The sequence below is a fragment of the Dipodomys ordii genome, unplaced genomic scaffold, assembly GCF_000151885.1.
Source record: "Dipodomys ordii isolate 6190 unplaced genomic scaffold, Dord_2.0 Scaffold156, whole genome shotgun sequence".
In the NCBI taxonomy this organism is placed as follows: Eukaryota; Metazoa; Chordata; class Mammalia; order Rodentia; family Heteromyidae; genus Dipodomys; species Dipodomys ordii.
The window spans coordinates 40722-53790 of NW_012267372.1; the positions used below are offsets into that span (position 1 = coordinate 40722).

General features: G+C 53.3%; 1 protein-coding gene across 1 annotated transcript in view; it reads right to left on the reverse strand.

Annotated features, from left to right (window-relative positions):
• Nucleotides 1–7127: 7127 nt before the first annotated feature.
• Ehd2 (EH-domain containing 2) overlaps nucleotides 7128–13069 on the reverse strand; it is a 13609-nt gene continuing 7667 nt past the window's right edge. Inside the window, exons 4-5 of the mRNA XM_013032547.1 lie at nucleotides 9793–9957; nucleotides 7128–8640 (exon numbers count right to left, since the gene is read on the reverse strand). Of these exons, the coding sequence (XP_012888001.1) occupies nucleotides 8089–8640; nucleotides 9793–9957 (717 nt within the window). The 3' untranslated portion in view covers nucleotides 7128–8088. The remainder of the gene's footprint in view (nucleotides 8641–9792; nucleotides 9958–13069) is intronic.

A 13069-nucleotide genomic window follows, 5' to 3' on the forward strand; every position in this document is an offset into this window, starting at 1 on the left:
TCCAGGAAAAACTCATCCTGGCCAGCCAGTGGCCGGTCCAGAGGGTCTGTAGGGAGAGCAAGGGCAGCTGCAGATCTATAAGGAAAAGAGCCGTGGCCCCCAGGGACCCTCCAGCCCCCCTTATGAAAAGTGGCACTGAAGCTCAGATGAGAAGGGGGGCCCTGAGCCCCCAAGGGTCCTTGAACACCCACCAAACCATGTCTGGAAGAACTGAGAAGTTGGACAGCCAAAGCAACCAGCAGGTCCGCCCTTGCATGGTGCACACGATCTTGCATGCCACATGGGCCGCACACTGCACAGGGCAGTCCAGCGGTCACTCACTGTCGGGGGTCCAGAGGTCATAGAAGGGCCGCTCAGTGGTGTCCTGGGGCCCCGGCTTTGCCTTGGCTGCAGGAGGATTCAGGAGCCGGGCCTGGGCCCTGCGGACCTCCCGCGGCACCTGGCCCTGCTTTGCCAGCTTCTCCCATAGCTGCTCCTTCCTCCGGAGCTTCTTGGCATTGGGGACCTGGTGGGCAAGGATGCTGTCGGGAAGTGAGGGAGGGCAGCAGATGAGACAACAGCCCTCCCCTACCGCCGGTCCCAGCCTAGATTTAGCCAAAAATAACCATCTCCAAACCCATCTCAGCAACACCGAGGCCCAGGGCTGTCCACCACTTGTCCCTACAGCACCACACCCCTCCAATCAGGCTCCAGATACAAATCCCAGAGCCCCTCTCCCCTCACCAGAGCCTCAGCCACACATTACCCCCACCCCACCCGCAGCCCTTCCTGGCACTGCGCCAAGAAGGAGGGCTGTGGTGCAGGGACACTCACTCCTTGGGGGCAAGGACCTTGGACGTGTTCTCGAGGGTGAGGTCAACACGCAGGGGCTTCTGGAGACGATGGGGCTTCTTCTGGACCCGGGTCTTCCTGGCCTTCTCTGAAGTGACAGAACCCAGGCCTCAGGCCTCCTCCCACCGCAGACCAACCCTACCCCACCCCAGGCCTGCATCCCAAGCCACCCTAGGGACTTGGGGTGATGTCCAAGTGCCATGATACTCTTCTCCCACCCACAGGCTACTCCAAGGCTTCTCGGCCACAGGGAAAAGAGCCACAGAACCAGTGAGGAAGAGATCAGGGGAAGCTACGACTGCTTCATCAATTCTAAGAACTCTACTGCAGCTGGATATTGGTGCTCACACCTGTAATTCTAGCAGCTCAGAAACTGAAATGTGTGGGTGGCAGTTTGCTGCCAGCCAGGCAGTTAAACCTGCAAGGCTCTATCTCTAATTAACTAAGAAAAAAAAGCTGGACCTGAGGCATGGCTCAAGTGATAAGAGGACTAGCAGTGAGCACAAAAGTTTAGTTCAAGCCTCAGACCCAGGAGCATGAAGACAGGGATGACTTTGTGCACAGGCACAATCCTGTTCCAGCCTCTTTTCCTTTTCTTGCAGTGCTGGGGACCAAGCCCTGGAAGTCCTGACCACACTCAGTGAAGCAAAGATCCCTCCACAAAGCAACATCCAAGCCGGCAGCCATGTGTTCACGCTCTGCTTCTCCAGGGCTCCCCAAGACCTGCCCTCAGCTGCTTCCTCTCATACACCAGACCACACCCACTCCTGGGAAAGCTCTCTACAGTGACCACCTTCCTCTGCTCCAAGTCCTCTGTGTGGTGCATGCCTGTAATCCCAGCACCCAGGAGGATCCCAAGTTTCGTAGTTAGTTTGGGCTACATGGCGAATTCAAGGCCAGGTTGGGCTCCATGTCTCTATCTAGAACCTATCTCACCCACAGCGCACATGCCCGCTGTGGTATCACAATTAGGGCTGGGCCAGCTAGCCAGTGAAGCCACTAGCTCTTCAGCTCACATCGCAGCCTCTACAGCTTAATTTTGGACCCCTTATTCAAGCAGAGAACCCCATGTTAGTGTGGTGATGTCATTACTGATGAAACCCCTGTTACTAGCCAGGTGTAGTGGTGCACACCTGTAATCCCAACACTTGGGAGGCCAAGGGAGAAGGATGATGAGTTGCAAGCCAGCCTATAATGCACAGTGAGACCCTGTCTAAGGAAACAAAGGAAGCAAACCCCCTCACTCATGGAAGCCATCCCCAATTTGCTTCTCTTGTACTTGTTTCAGCAGGTCTGGACCCAACCATCTAACAAGGACAGCAGGCCTGTCAAGACCAGTTCCCTCCCTGCCTGGTAGAGATCCTCTTATTCTTAGGAAAGCTCAGTTGCCTAAAAATAGATCAGATCTCCTAAGGCAGTTCCTTTATTTGCTTCTCTGCAGCTATAACACTCTTGTTTCTAACCTATTTGAGAAGGCAGGCCTTTACCTGGCTTTTCCCTGGGCCTGGGCCTCGTTAGGGAGATGCTACTACTTGACCCACAACCCCAATCCTTTCTTTGAGCCACTCAGGAAGCTGACATCGGAGGATCAAAACCAGTCTGGACAGAAAAAGCATGTAAGACTCTCATCTCCAGTAAACCACCAAAATAAGTGGTAGAACACCAGCCTTGAGCAGAAAAAAAAGCTCAAGGTCAGTGCCTAAGCTCTGAGTTCAAGCACAGCACACATACACACACACGTTTTTTTTTGTGGGTTGTGGGGCTTGACCTCAGAGCCTGGGTGCTGCCTATGAGCAATTTTTGCTCAACGCTAACCCTTTATCAATTTGAGTCACAGCTACACTTTCGTTTTTTCTGATGGTTAAAAGGAGGTAAAGGTCTCACAGACTTCCTTACCCTGGCTGACTCTGAACAGAGATCTTCAAATCTCAGCCTCCTGAGTGGCTAGGATTACAGATGTGAACCACCAGTGCCTGTCAGTACTGGTATTTTAACTCAATGTCTTCTGGTAACTAAGCAAACACTGTCACCCAACTCAAACCCTCAGACTTTTTGTTTTTCAAAGTCTCATTAGCTGCCAGTCTAGCCTTGAATTCAGGATCCCCCTACTACCTCCCAATAATCTGAGATTACAGGCAGGCAACACGGTTCTTAGTGTGTTGATATCAAAAGGATGAAAGAGACTAATGAACACCAATCACAGCTGTGCATCACTCCCAAAGCCCTCCTCACCTTTTTCCTTAGGACCCGTGTCCAGGAAGAACAGCTTTTCATTGGGAGCCTCTGACAGCAAGCCACTGAGAGATGGGAGAGATACAGACGAAAAGACCACAAATTAACGTGATCTTAGAATTCAATTTCTGAGGCTCAATCACCCACCTCCTGGCCGACTGTGGAATGTTCCACAGGTTGAGACCTCACGCCTCAGCTTACAGGATTTATAACATTTACAACTTTGCTCGTAACAAATTATACAGGGAAGATTAGCATGCCCATTTTTAATTTTTTTTTTTGGTCGGTCGTGGGTCTTGAACTCTGGGCCTGGGCGCTGTCCCTCAGCTCTTCAGCTCAAGGCTGGTGCTTTACCACTTGAGCCACAGCGCCACTTCCTCTTTTCTGGTGGTTCATTGGAGATACGAGTCTGATGGACTTTCCTGGCTTTGACCCGCGATCCTTAGATCTCAGCCTCCTGAGTAGCTAGGATTACAGGCATGAGCCATCGGCGCCCGGCTTAGCTTATCAACATTTAAGTACTGGAAAATGCCTCAAAGATCTGAGGATCAAGGTTCAAAGCCAGCCCGGGCAGGAGAGACCGTGAGACTCCTATCTCCAATAAACCACCAGAAAACCAGAAGTGGCACTGTAGCTCAAGTGGTAGAACACGAGCCTTGAGCTGAAGAGCTGAGGGACAGCGCCCAGGCCCAGAGTTCAAGCCCCACGGCCGACCAAAAAAAAAAAAAAAGAAAAGAAAATGCCTCAAAGATAAGGAGGGAGCGTGGGACGTACTTATTTAAGAGGCCACTTAGTGACTCGGTGTGGAGGTATCCGCTACATATGGAAGCCTCAGTCCAGTCCTCCAGATCCCGCGCGGTGCCCGGGCCTAGAACCCACAGCTCCACTCTAGCCAGAAATCCTCCCCCCCCCCGGAAGTCCCGCCCTACGCACCCGGCCGTGCGCTCCTGCAGCCGCACGTCCTCCAGGAACTGATCGACCTCCAGGCCCAGCGGCTCCTCAGCGAGCCGCCGCCACCCCCGCTTCCGATTTCTCGGGCCTCGCCGTCGTCGCCTCAGCGCCGGGTCCACCGAAGTGGGCCGCAGCCCCAAGAAGCCGGAGTCGGCCTCGTTTTTTGAGCGCGACTGAGCATCACCGCCCTTGCTTCCCGCCGCCATCTTGTGAAAGGGAGAGCGCAGTGGCTGACGCTCCAAAATCCGGTCTGGGACGTGCGCGCGCAGCTCTCCCACACTCTTTCCTGACGTACTTCCGGTGGCGGCCATCTTAGTGAAGGGATTCTACAACGGAGCGGATGGAGAGGCTGCCATATTGGTAAAGGGTAAAATGTTTTTGTTTTTTTTTCTCCAGTCTTGGTAGCTTAGCAGATTCCCAATGACAGAAAGGAATTATAGGTTGTTGGATCACACCCTAAGTAAACATCCTTCCCAGCCTCTCAGCTTCAATTTCTAACTTAAAAAATTATTTCACCATGCTGGACGTTGGTGGCTTATACCTATAATACTAGCTACTCAGGAGGCTGAGATCTGTGGATTGCGGTTCAAAGCCAGCCTGGGCAGAAAAGTACGTGAAACTGTTGCTAGTGGAGGTGGTAGAGGAGCTGGAGAGCTGAGGGACATGCCCAGGCCCAGAGTTCAAGCCCCACGACCAACAGAAAAAAAATATATATATACATATATACACACATCCATATATCACCAGCTGTCGGTGGCTCATGCCTGTAATTCTAACTACTAAGAGGGCTGAAATCAGAGGATGAGTTCAAAGTCAGCCTAAGCAGAAATATCCTTGATACTCTTATCTCCAGTTAATCACAAAAAAAAAAAAAGCCATAAGTGGAACTGTGCCTCAAGCCTCAAGTGGTAGAGTGCCAGCCTTGAGCACAAAAACACAGGGACAGTGACCAGGCCTTGAGTTCAAGCCCCACAGACCACCAACAATAAAATTTTGTTCTGTTTGGCTAGGAATGTGGCTTAGTGGTAAGAGTGCTTGGCTAGCGTACATGAAGCCCTGGGTTTGATTCCTCAGTACCACAAAAAACAAAAAAAGCCAGAAGTAGCGCTGTGGCTTGAAGTGGTAGAGTGCTAGCCTTGAGCAAAAGAAACTCAGGGACAGTGCCCAAGCCCCAGGACTGGCAAAAAAAAAAATCTTGTTTTGCTGAAGGAAGAAAATCATAATGATCAGAAGATTGAACACAAGATGAGGTTTTTTGATTTCTGGTTTTGGTGGGTCATGGAACTTGAACTCTGGACCTGGGTACTGCCCTGAGTGATTCAGCTCAAGGCTAATGCTCTACCACTGGAGCCACAGCAGCACCACTTCCAGTTTTCTGAGTGGTTTTTTGGAGATAAGAGTCTCACAGACTTTCTGCCTGAGCTGGCTTTGAACCACAATCCTCAGTGAGATCTTAGCCTCCATAGTTGCTAGAATTACAGGCATGAGCCACCGGCACCTGGCACAAACATTTAGCAATGTTTCAATCATCCAGTCTTGGAAATCAAAACAGCTTCAGGGAGACTGCCATGGTGACTCACACCTGTAATACTAGCAGTTTAGGAGGCTGAAACCCGAGGATTCTGGTTTGAAGGCGGGCCAGGCCAAAAAGTCTGTGATTTTTTTTTTTTTGTCGGTCGTGGGGCTTGAACTCTGGGCCTGGGCACTGTCCCTCAGCTCTTCAGCTCAAAGCGAGCGCTCTACCACTTGAGCTACAGTGCCACTTCCGGTTTTCTGGTCGTTTATTGGAGATAAGAGTGTCACGGTCTCTCTTGCCCGGGCTGGCTTTGAACCGGGATCCTCAGATCTCAGCCTCCTGGTGGCGTGAGCCACCAGCGCCTGGCAAGTCTGTGATTTTTTATCTCCAGTTTAATCACCAGGAAAATCAGAAGTGGAATGGTGGCTCAAGTGGTAGAGCACCAGCCTTGGGTAAAAAGTAAAAACAGCTCAGGGACAGTACCCAGGCTCTGAATTCAAGTCCCAGTATATTCTGTCTCCTCCCCTTCCCCCCCCCCCACACACAGAGATTGAGTCTGGAAACAAGAGAACCTCATATTCAAGTTATGTTAGAAAGACTATTACGATTGCTAGAAATGCAGTTTCAGTAACATTTCCCCCTCTATTCTTGGTGGTTACTAGGACTTGAACTCAGAGTTTCACACAAATGCTCTAGCACTGAGCCATGCCCACAGCCCTTTTCCTTTTAGTTTGATTTTTCAGGTAGACTTTTAACTACCTGGGCTGGCCTCAAATCCTGATCCTCCCATCTCTGCCTCCTGAGGAGCTAGGATTACAGCTGTGAGCCACCACCCTTGGTCCCAGTCTTGGACCAGCTACTTCACTGGTGCCTCAATTTCCTAGGGTGGGTAAATGAGAGTTAACAGTAGACTACCCTGAAGATTGGAAGCTGTATGTGAAATGCTTTAGGCTGCGCTTGGCATCTGGGCGCCTCACCTCTGAGATTTTATCTCCCAAGCAAATTCATCTTCACAAATAAGGAAACTCATCTTGACAAATAAGGGAAGAGGCCCCGTGCCCTGGCCACTATCCAGAGATCTCTAACCACATAAAAACCATCCCTGACTCTTAAAGGAAAACAGCAGGGCCAGGGAAGGTGCTGTGGCTGGATCCAGGCCTACAGTGCCCCATCGCAGCCCGCAAACCTGAGCTCCAATCCCTGGCTTCAGCCACCAGCCCGCTGGGCTCCACAGCCACCACCAGGGGCCAGCAGGGAGCTGCTAGGCTGGCCAGCAGATGGCTGCCAGCTCCCCTCCTCACCCCCCCCACTCTGTTCCCAGGCCCCAAGGCATGCTGGAGGAGGCAGGAGAGAGGGAGGGACTGGGTGTCCCAGGGGATAGCAGAGAGGGGAGCCCTCCCCCTCCCCTGGAGTAACTTTTCTTCGGAAAATATGCTGCCCTGGCCCCCAGCCCAGACCTGAGTCACCCAGCCCCGTTTGCATTGAGTCACAGAGCCCAGCCCTGCGAACCCCTAGGGGCCCCCCCATTCCAAGGCCACACCCAGAGCACCCCTTCCCCCAGGGAGCAGGGGTCCACGCTGACAATCCTTAGACCCAGGGAGAAGAAAGCCTCGGCTTTATTTGCGATGTGTGGGGGTCACAGGCTTGGGTCTCCAGGTCCCCAGACATGGGTAGGAGTGGACAGTGGACCAGAAACTCTGGTGGGCACCCTGGAGGAGGCAGCTGGGTTTTTGTTGCTGTTGCCCATCTTGTTCACTGGGCCCCCAACCTGGGTCAAGCACACTTAGTAGGTAGTGAAGGCACAGAGAGGCGTGTGTGGGGGTCCCCTTAGGGAGGGAGGGGCTGTAGCACCAAGAACCCATCCCCCTTTCCCATGACATCCCTGAAAATCCGGGCTGCAGTGAAGCTCGGAGCTGTCATGTCCAGAGGGGGCCACCGTGGGAACATGTTGCGATGTGGGGGGTGGGGGGGAGGTGGCTGGTGCCGGGTCTAGAACCGGGGAAGCTGAGGAAGGAAGGGGGCAGAAATAACCCACGTGGGCTTGTGGGGTGGGGGTGACCTCTAGTGCCATGGGAGCCGGGTGCGTGGAGGGCGGGGTCCCCAGCTCTGCCTCCTCTCCCCCCAAAAACAAGGTGGGGAGAGAATGGATGGGGGGGACTGAGGAGGGACTGTCGTCCCCCGCCTTACCCCTCACACCTGAGGGTGTAATGATGGAGGAGAAAAGACAGAAATGGGGGTTGAGGGTCATTTCAACCATAGGCAGCTCGCTTATGAGGAGCGACACGGGGTCCGTGTGGGGGTCACCAGGTGAGTCGGTGCTATGTCCCTTAGTAGGGGGCCCCAGAGGGTGCAGAGGGACATCTGGTCCCCACAAAATGCTTTCAGTAGAGTTTCAAGGAGCAAGGAGGAGCCCTTCCCCCCCCCCCCAAGTCCTGACAGCTGGGCATTGCAGGCAGGCAGAGCGCGTGTGGGCCAAGGTAGGGGTTAGCAGGTGGCCGGCTGGGCCCGGGGCACCCCACAGGGCGGGTGGGGTGCCCACAGGCCCTAGGGGGGCCGGCTCACTCCGCCGAGCCCTTGTGGCGCCTCTTGGATGGCGGCACAAGGCGGCGGGGCAGGTTGGCGGGCAGCCCGTGGCCCTCGAGCTTGGCCTCGATGAGGTGGCTGGCCAGAGCAAACTCCTCGTCATCCAGCATGCCGTCGCGGTCCACGTCGCTCAGCTTCCAGATGCGCCCCAGCACCGAGTTGGGCAGCTTGGTGCCCACCATCCAGGTCTTGGCTTTGGAGCCACTCAGCTTGCCGTCGGCCGGGGCCAGGTTGTAGAAGATCTCGTCGTACTTGGACTTGTCCTTGGTCACCACCCACTCGGCCTCATCATCTGAGCCTTCCTCGCCGGCCTCCAGCGCCTCATCCGGCCCCCGCTCCACGAAGGGCCCCATGTGGGTGCCCTCGAACGCGCCGCCCTGCACACCGGCCTCCACACTCTCCAGCTCCTCCTGCCGCAGCAGCGGCATCAGCTTGGCGATGTCCTTCGTCAGCATCTCGTCCAGGGCCTCCAGCAGCTTCGGCTTCAGCGAGTGGAACTTGGTGAAGTCATGGGCCATCAGGAGCTCCTGCAGCCAGGGGACACCAGCACATCAGGGGGCCATCTCCGCGCCACCCATACCTGCTGGGTGTCCGGGAGCAAGTGGTCTCCCCTCTCTGGGTCTTGGTTTCCACCTTAGCTACCATGATCAAGGAGAGACCTGAATAAAGCATGCCTCCGGGCCTTGGTGTTCACACCTGTAATCCCAGCTACTCAGGAGGCTGGTATCTGAGGATCAAGGTTGAAAGCCAGCCCAGGGAAGGAGAGGTTTGGGGTTTTGTTGTTGTTTGGGTTTTTTTTTTTTTTCTTGCTTGTTTTTTGTAAATTATGGGGCTTGAGCTCTGGGCCTGGGTGCTGCCCTTGAACTCTCCAGCTCAAGGTTAGCACTCTACCACTTGAGCCACAGTACCACTTCCATTTTTCTTTTTCTTTCTTTCTTTTTTTTTTGCCTGTCATGGGGCCTGAACTCTGGGCCTGGGCGCTGTCCCTCAGCTCTTCAGCTCAAGGCTAGCGCTCTACCACTGGAGCCACAGCGCCACTTCCAGCTTTTTCTGTTTATGTGGTGCTGAGGAATCGAACCCAGGGCCTCATGCTTGCAAGGCAAGCTCTCTACCTACCGCTGAGCTACCTTCCCAGCCCCCACTTCCAGTTTTCTGATGGTTCATTGGAAATAGAGTCTCATGGACTTTCCTGCCTGGATTGGCTTTGAACTGTGATCCTCAGATCTCAGCCTCCTGAGTAGCTAGGATGAAAGGTGTGTGGCACCAGCGGCTGGCTTAGCCCAGGTTTTTGGCTGTTTATTTTGGAGACAGAAATCTCCAAGACTTTTCTGCCTGGGTTGGTTTCCAACCTTGGGCCTCTGGATCTCAGCCTCCTGAGCAGCTGGGATTACAGGCTGGAGACACAGTGTGGGGCTGACGTTGACATTTCTTGAGACAGGATCTTGACAGGTAGCCCAAGCTGGCCCTTAAACTTGAGACCCTCCTGCCTGGACCTCCTGAGTGCCAGGACTGCAGGTGTTCCCCACTATACCCAGATGAAGAAACTGAAGCTTTTCCTATGGTTTTTCCATCCACTCCACTATGGAAAGTCACCAAACCAGGCTCTGGTGGACCTGTTTGCAGGAAGTACTTTTCACTGTGTGTGTGTGTGTGTGTGTGTCAGGGGGGAAGCCTCAAACCTGCATTTTCTGGCAGTCAGGAAAGTCTCCAGGGGAGATATGATGCTCCAGCTGAATCTTGGCAAAGATGACGGGCAGCTTGAGGATCAGCTGCTTCTTCTTGTTCTCCTTCCCAAACACGGAGGGCATCTCTTTCTTCAGGTAGCTGATGATGTAGGCATGAACCTGCAGGAGGGAGAGGCATGGGCACCTGAGCCAGGTCCAACTGGGCAGAGCCTGGAATCTGCATTTCTAGGAAGTTGGGGGAGGGGGGAGCGCTTAAGGGGACAGCCCCACTGTGAGTATGGAGGAAGGGAGGGGCTCAGCCTGGGTTCTTGATGTCACATAGACCACGCCCCTCACCGTTAAACCATGCCCACGCTGGCTTTCGCCACACCCTCAGGTTAGGCCACGCCTCCCCCAAGCAGTTCACTCTGCATACCAGGGGCCCCTCTCCAAGCTGGAGACCCAGCTTGGGGCCCACCCACATTCCCAACTCAGCTCCATCTCCTCTGAGACCTGGCCTGGAATTCAGGGCCAGCTGCCACCTCCTCCTCCTGAGCCCTTCCCTCCACCGCCCCCACCCCCAGCTCTGTCACCCTGACCAGAAATCTGGACTTGCTATGGTTGCACCCATGGCCTGTGCAGATGGCCCTGAGCTGCTGAGCCACGCCCTCAGCCCTTTGATTTGTACTGTGTGTGTGTGTGAGAGAGAGAGAGAGAGAGAGGGAGGGAGGAAGAGAGAGAGAGAGAGTGTACTGGGGTTTAAACTCAAGGCCTGGGCACCATTGCTTACTTTGCTCAAGGCTGGTTAGTGCTCAACCACTTGAGCTTCAGCTCCACTTCTGGCTTTTTGATGCTTAATTAGAGGTAAGAGTCTGGGGCAGGGAATGTGGCTTGTAGAGTGCTTGCCTAGCATGCATGAAGCCCTGGGTTCAATTCCTCAGTACCACATACACAGAAAAAGCCAGATGTGGTGCTGTGGCTCAAGTGGTAGAGTACTAGCCTTGAGTAAAAAGAAGCCCAGGGACAGTGCCCAGACCCTGAGTTCAAGCCTCAAAAGTGGCAAAAAGAAGGAAAGGAAGGAAGGGAGGGAGAGAGAGAGAGAAAACGAAAGAAAGGAAAGAAAGAAAGAAGGAACTGTCTCTGAGCCTCTCTGTGTTCAAGGTTAGCACTCTACCACTTGAGCCACAGCACCAGTTCTGACTTTTTCTGTGTATGTGGTACTGAGGAATCGAACCCAGGGCTTCATGCATGCTGGCCAGCACTCTACCACTGAGCCACCTTCCCAGCCCTCATATTTTGTTTTGAAGACAGTTTGTCACTGACTTTCCCTCAGGTTGGCCTCAAACTCCCCAAATCCTCCTGACTCAGCCTCCTGACTAACTGGGATTACAGAGATGCACCACCACACCCGCTATGTAACACACTAGCTTGGGACTCTCAACCCTCCTAACCTCAGCTTCTAGAGTGCTGGGATTTCCACACTACTGCCCACAAGATTTACCTCCTGCAACTTTACCCTGCATCTCCTGCCCCATCTATCCTTGCCAGATTTCCTTGGCTAACCTCCAGCACGCTAACCTTTCCCCTACCCCAGGACCTTTGCCTGTACCCCTTGCTCTGCTTGGAACTCTATCCTGATCTCCCTGAAGCTGGCTACTTCATCTCCACAAAATAAATGCCCTGACTGCTACCATAGATCTAGTATTTTATATCTTCACCTTTATCTTCCTTGCAATTTACCTTAACTCATTGTTTTTATCGGCTTTTGTACTTAAGGGTCTCACCATCAGAATATGAGCCCCAGGGGGGGGCCCTGGGACCTTGTGGGTTTCCTCTGTTCCCAGCCCTGGCACAGCAGGCTCTCAGGAAACACTGGTGGGCTAAACCCCTGAACTTAGAAACCTCTGAGCTACAATCTCACTAAATGAATTATTCTGCTCTCATCCAAATGAATGCTGGCCACTCTGTACAGGAAGCTCAGTGATTACGCACGCTCATAAAAAAGAAAATAGAATCAGACTTACAGATGGGGGGGGGGCTCAGTGGCAGAGCGCTTGCCTAGCACGTGCAAAGGTCCTGGGTTCCCTCCCCCAGCCCTGAAAATGACTGGAAGGCTTTGGATGTGCTGGGCAAGAAATGTAGGATCCAGCCCTGGCCCCCACTCCCCAAGAAAGAACTTGTTTGGAAAGAAGTACGTGAGAAAGTACTTAGAGAGTTTTAGCACAGAATCTGAGGGCTAGAGAGGTGGGGAAGGAGGAAGCACCTTTGACAGAGCATGAATGCTTTCCCTTGAGATCCTCTTAAGAGTTCAATCAAAACAGCTGTTAAAGATATTTTTGAAAGCATCATAGGTTTAGAATGTTAAACATGTTGGCAGCCCCGGCTCATTCTGAATCACCTCCTCCACCCTCCGCCTGCCACACGGGGCTTCTGTTCCAACAAGCAGGTTCCTGGTGGCCCGAGGGCCTTGGTGCATTGTTCTCTGCCTGGACACCCTGACACTAGAACCCCCCCCCACACCCCGCCTCAGTTCACCCATTCCCTGCCCCCTGCTCGTAAAACAGTCCCTCACTGAGCTCCCTTTGGATTGGGTCATTTTTAAATGTCTCATTTCCCAGTAAAATATTATTTTAGAGAAAAGCGATGTTTCTTGGCTGTAGCGCCTGGGGCCTGGCCAGGTATTATAGGTTCTGTCTGGAGTTCAGGGGCACTTGGACCCCTTTAGAATCAGACCCACCTGAAAGTTTGGCAGCAAATACCACAAAACCCTAGAATCCTTAGCTGGGTACTGGTGGCTCATGCCTGTAATCTTAGCTACTCAGGAGGCTGAGATCTGAGGATCACAGTTCAAAGCCAGCCCAGGCAGGAAGTCTGTGAGACTCTTATCTCCAATAAAACACCAGAAAACCGGAAGTGGTGCTGTGGCTCAAGTGGTAGAGCACTAGGCTTGAGCTGAAGAGCTGAGGGACAGGGCCCAGGCCCAGAGTTCAAGTCCCACGACTGATGAAAGAGAGAGAGAGACACAGAAAGAATCCTAGAAGCCTTCATTTAACGACCTCCACCACTGAGCAAAGCCAGTGGAGTCAGTCACACCTTGCCCTGCATGGGTGGGAAAACTGAGGCACGAAGTTAGGTCATCACCCAGTCCCGTTGCAAAGCATGGAGGATGGTAAAGGGTTAGGGACCAACTAAGTGTGGCTAAATCCTCAGTGCGGGGTGTGTTGGGTAAGTTTGGTCACAGCTGACCCTGAATTCTGCCCTCCGAGTCTTGATTGCTCTGAGGGACGGGGGG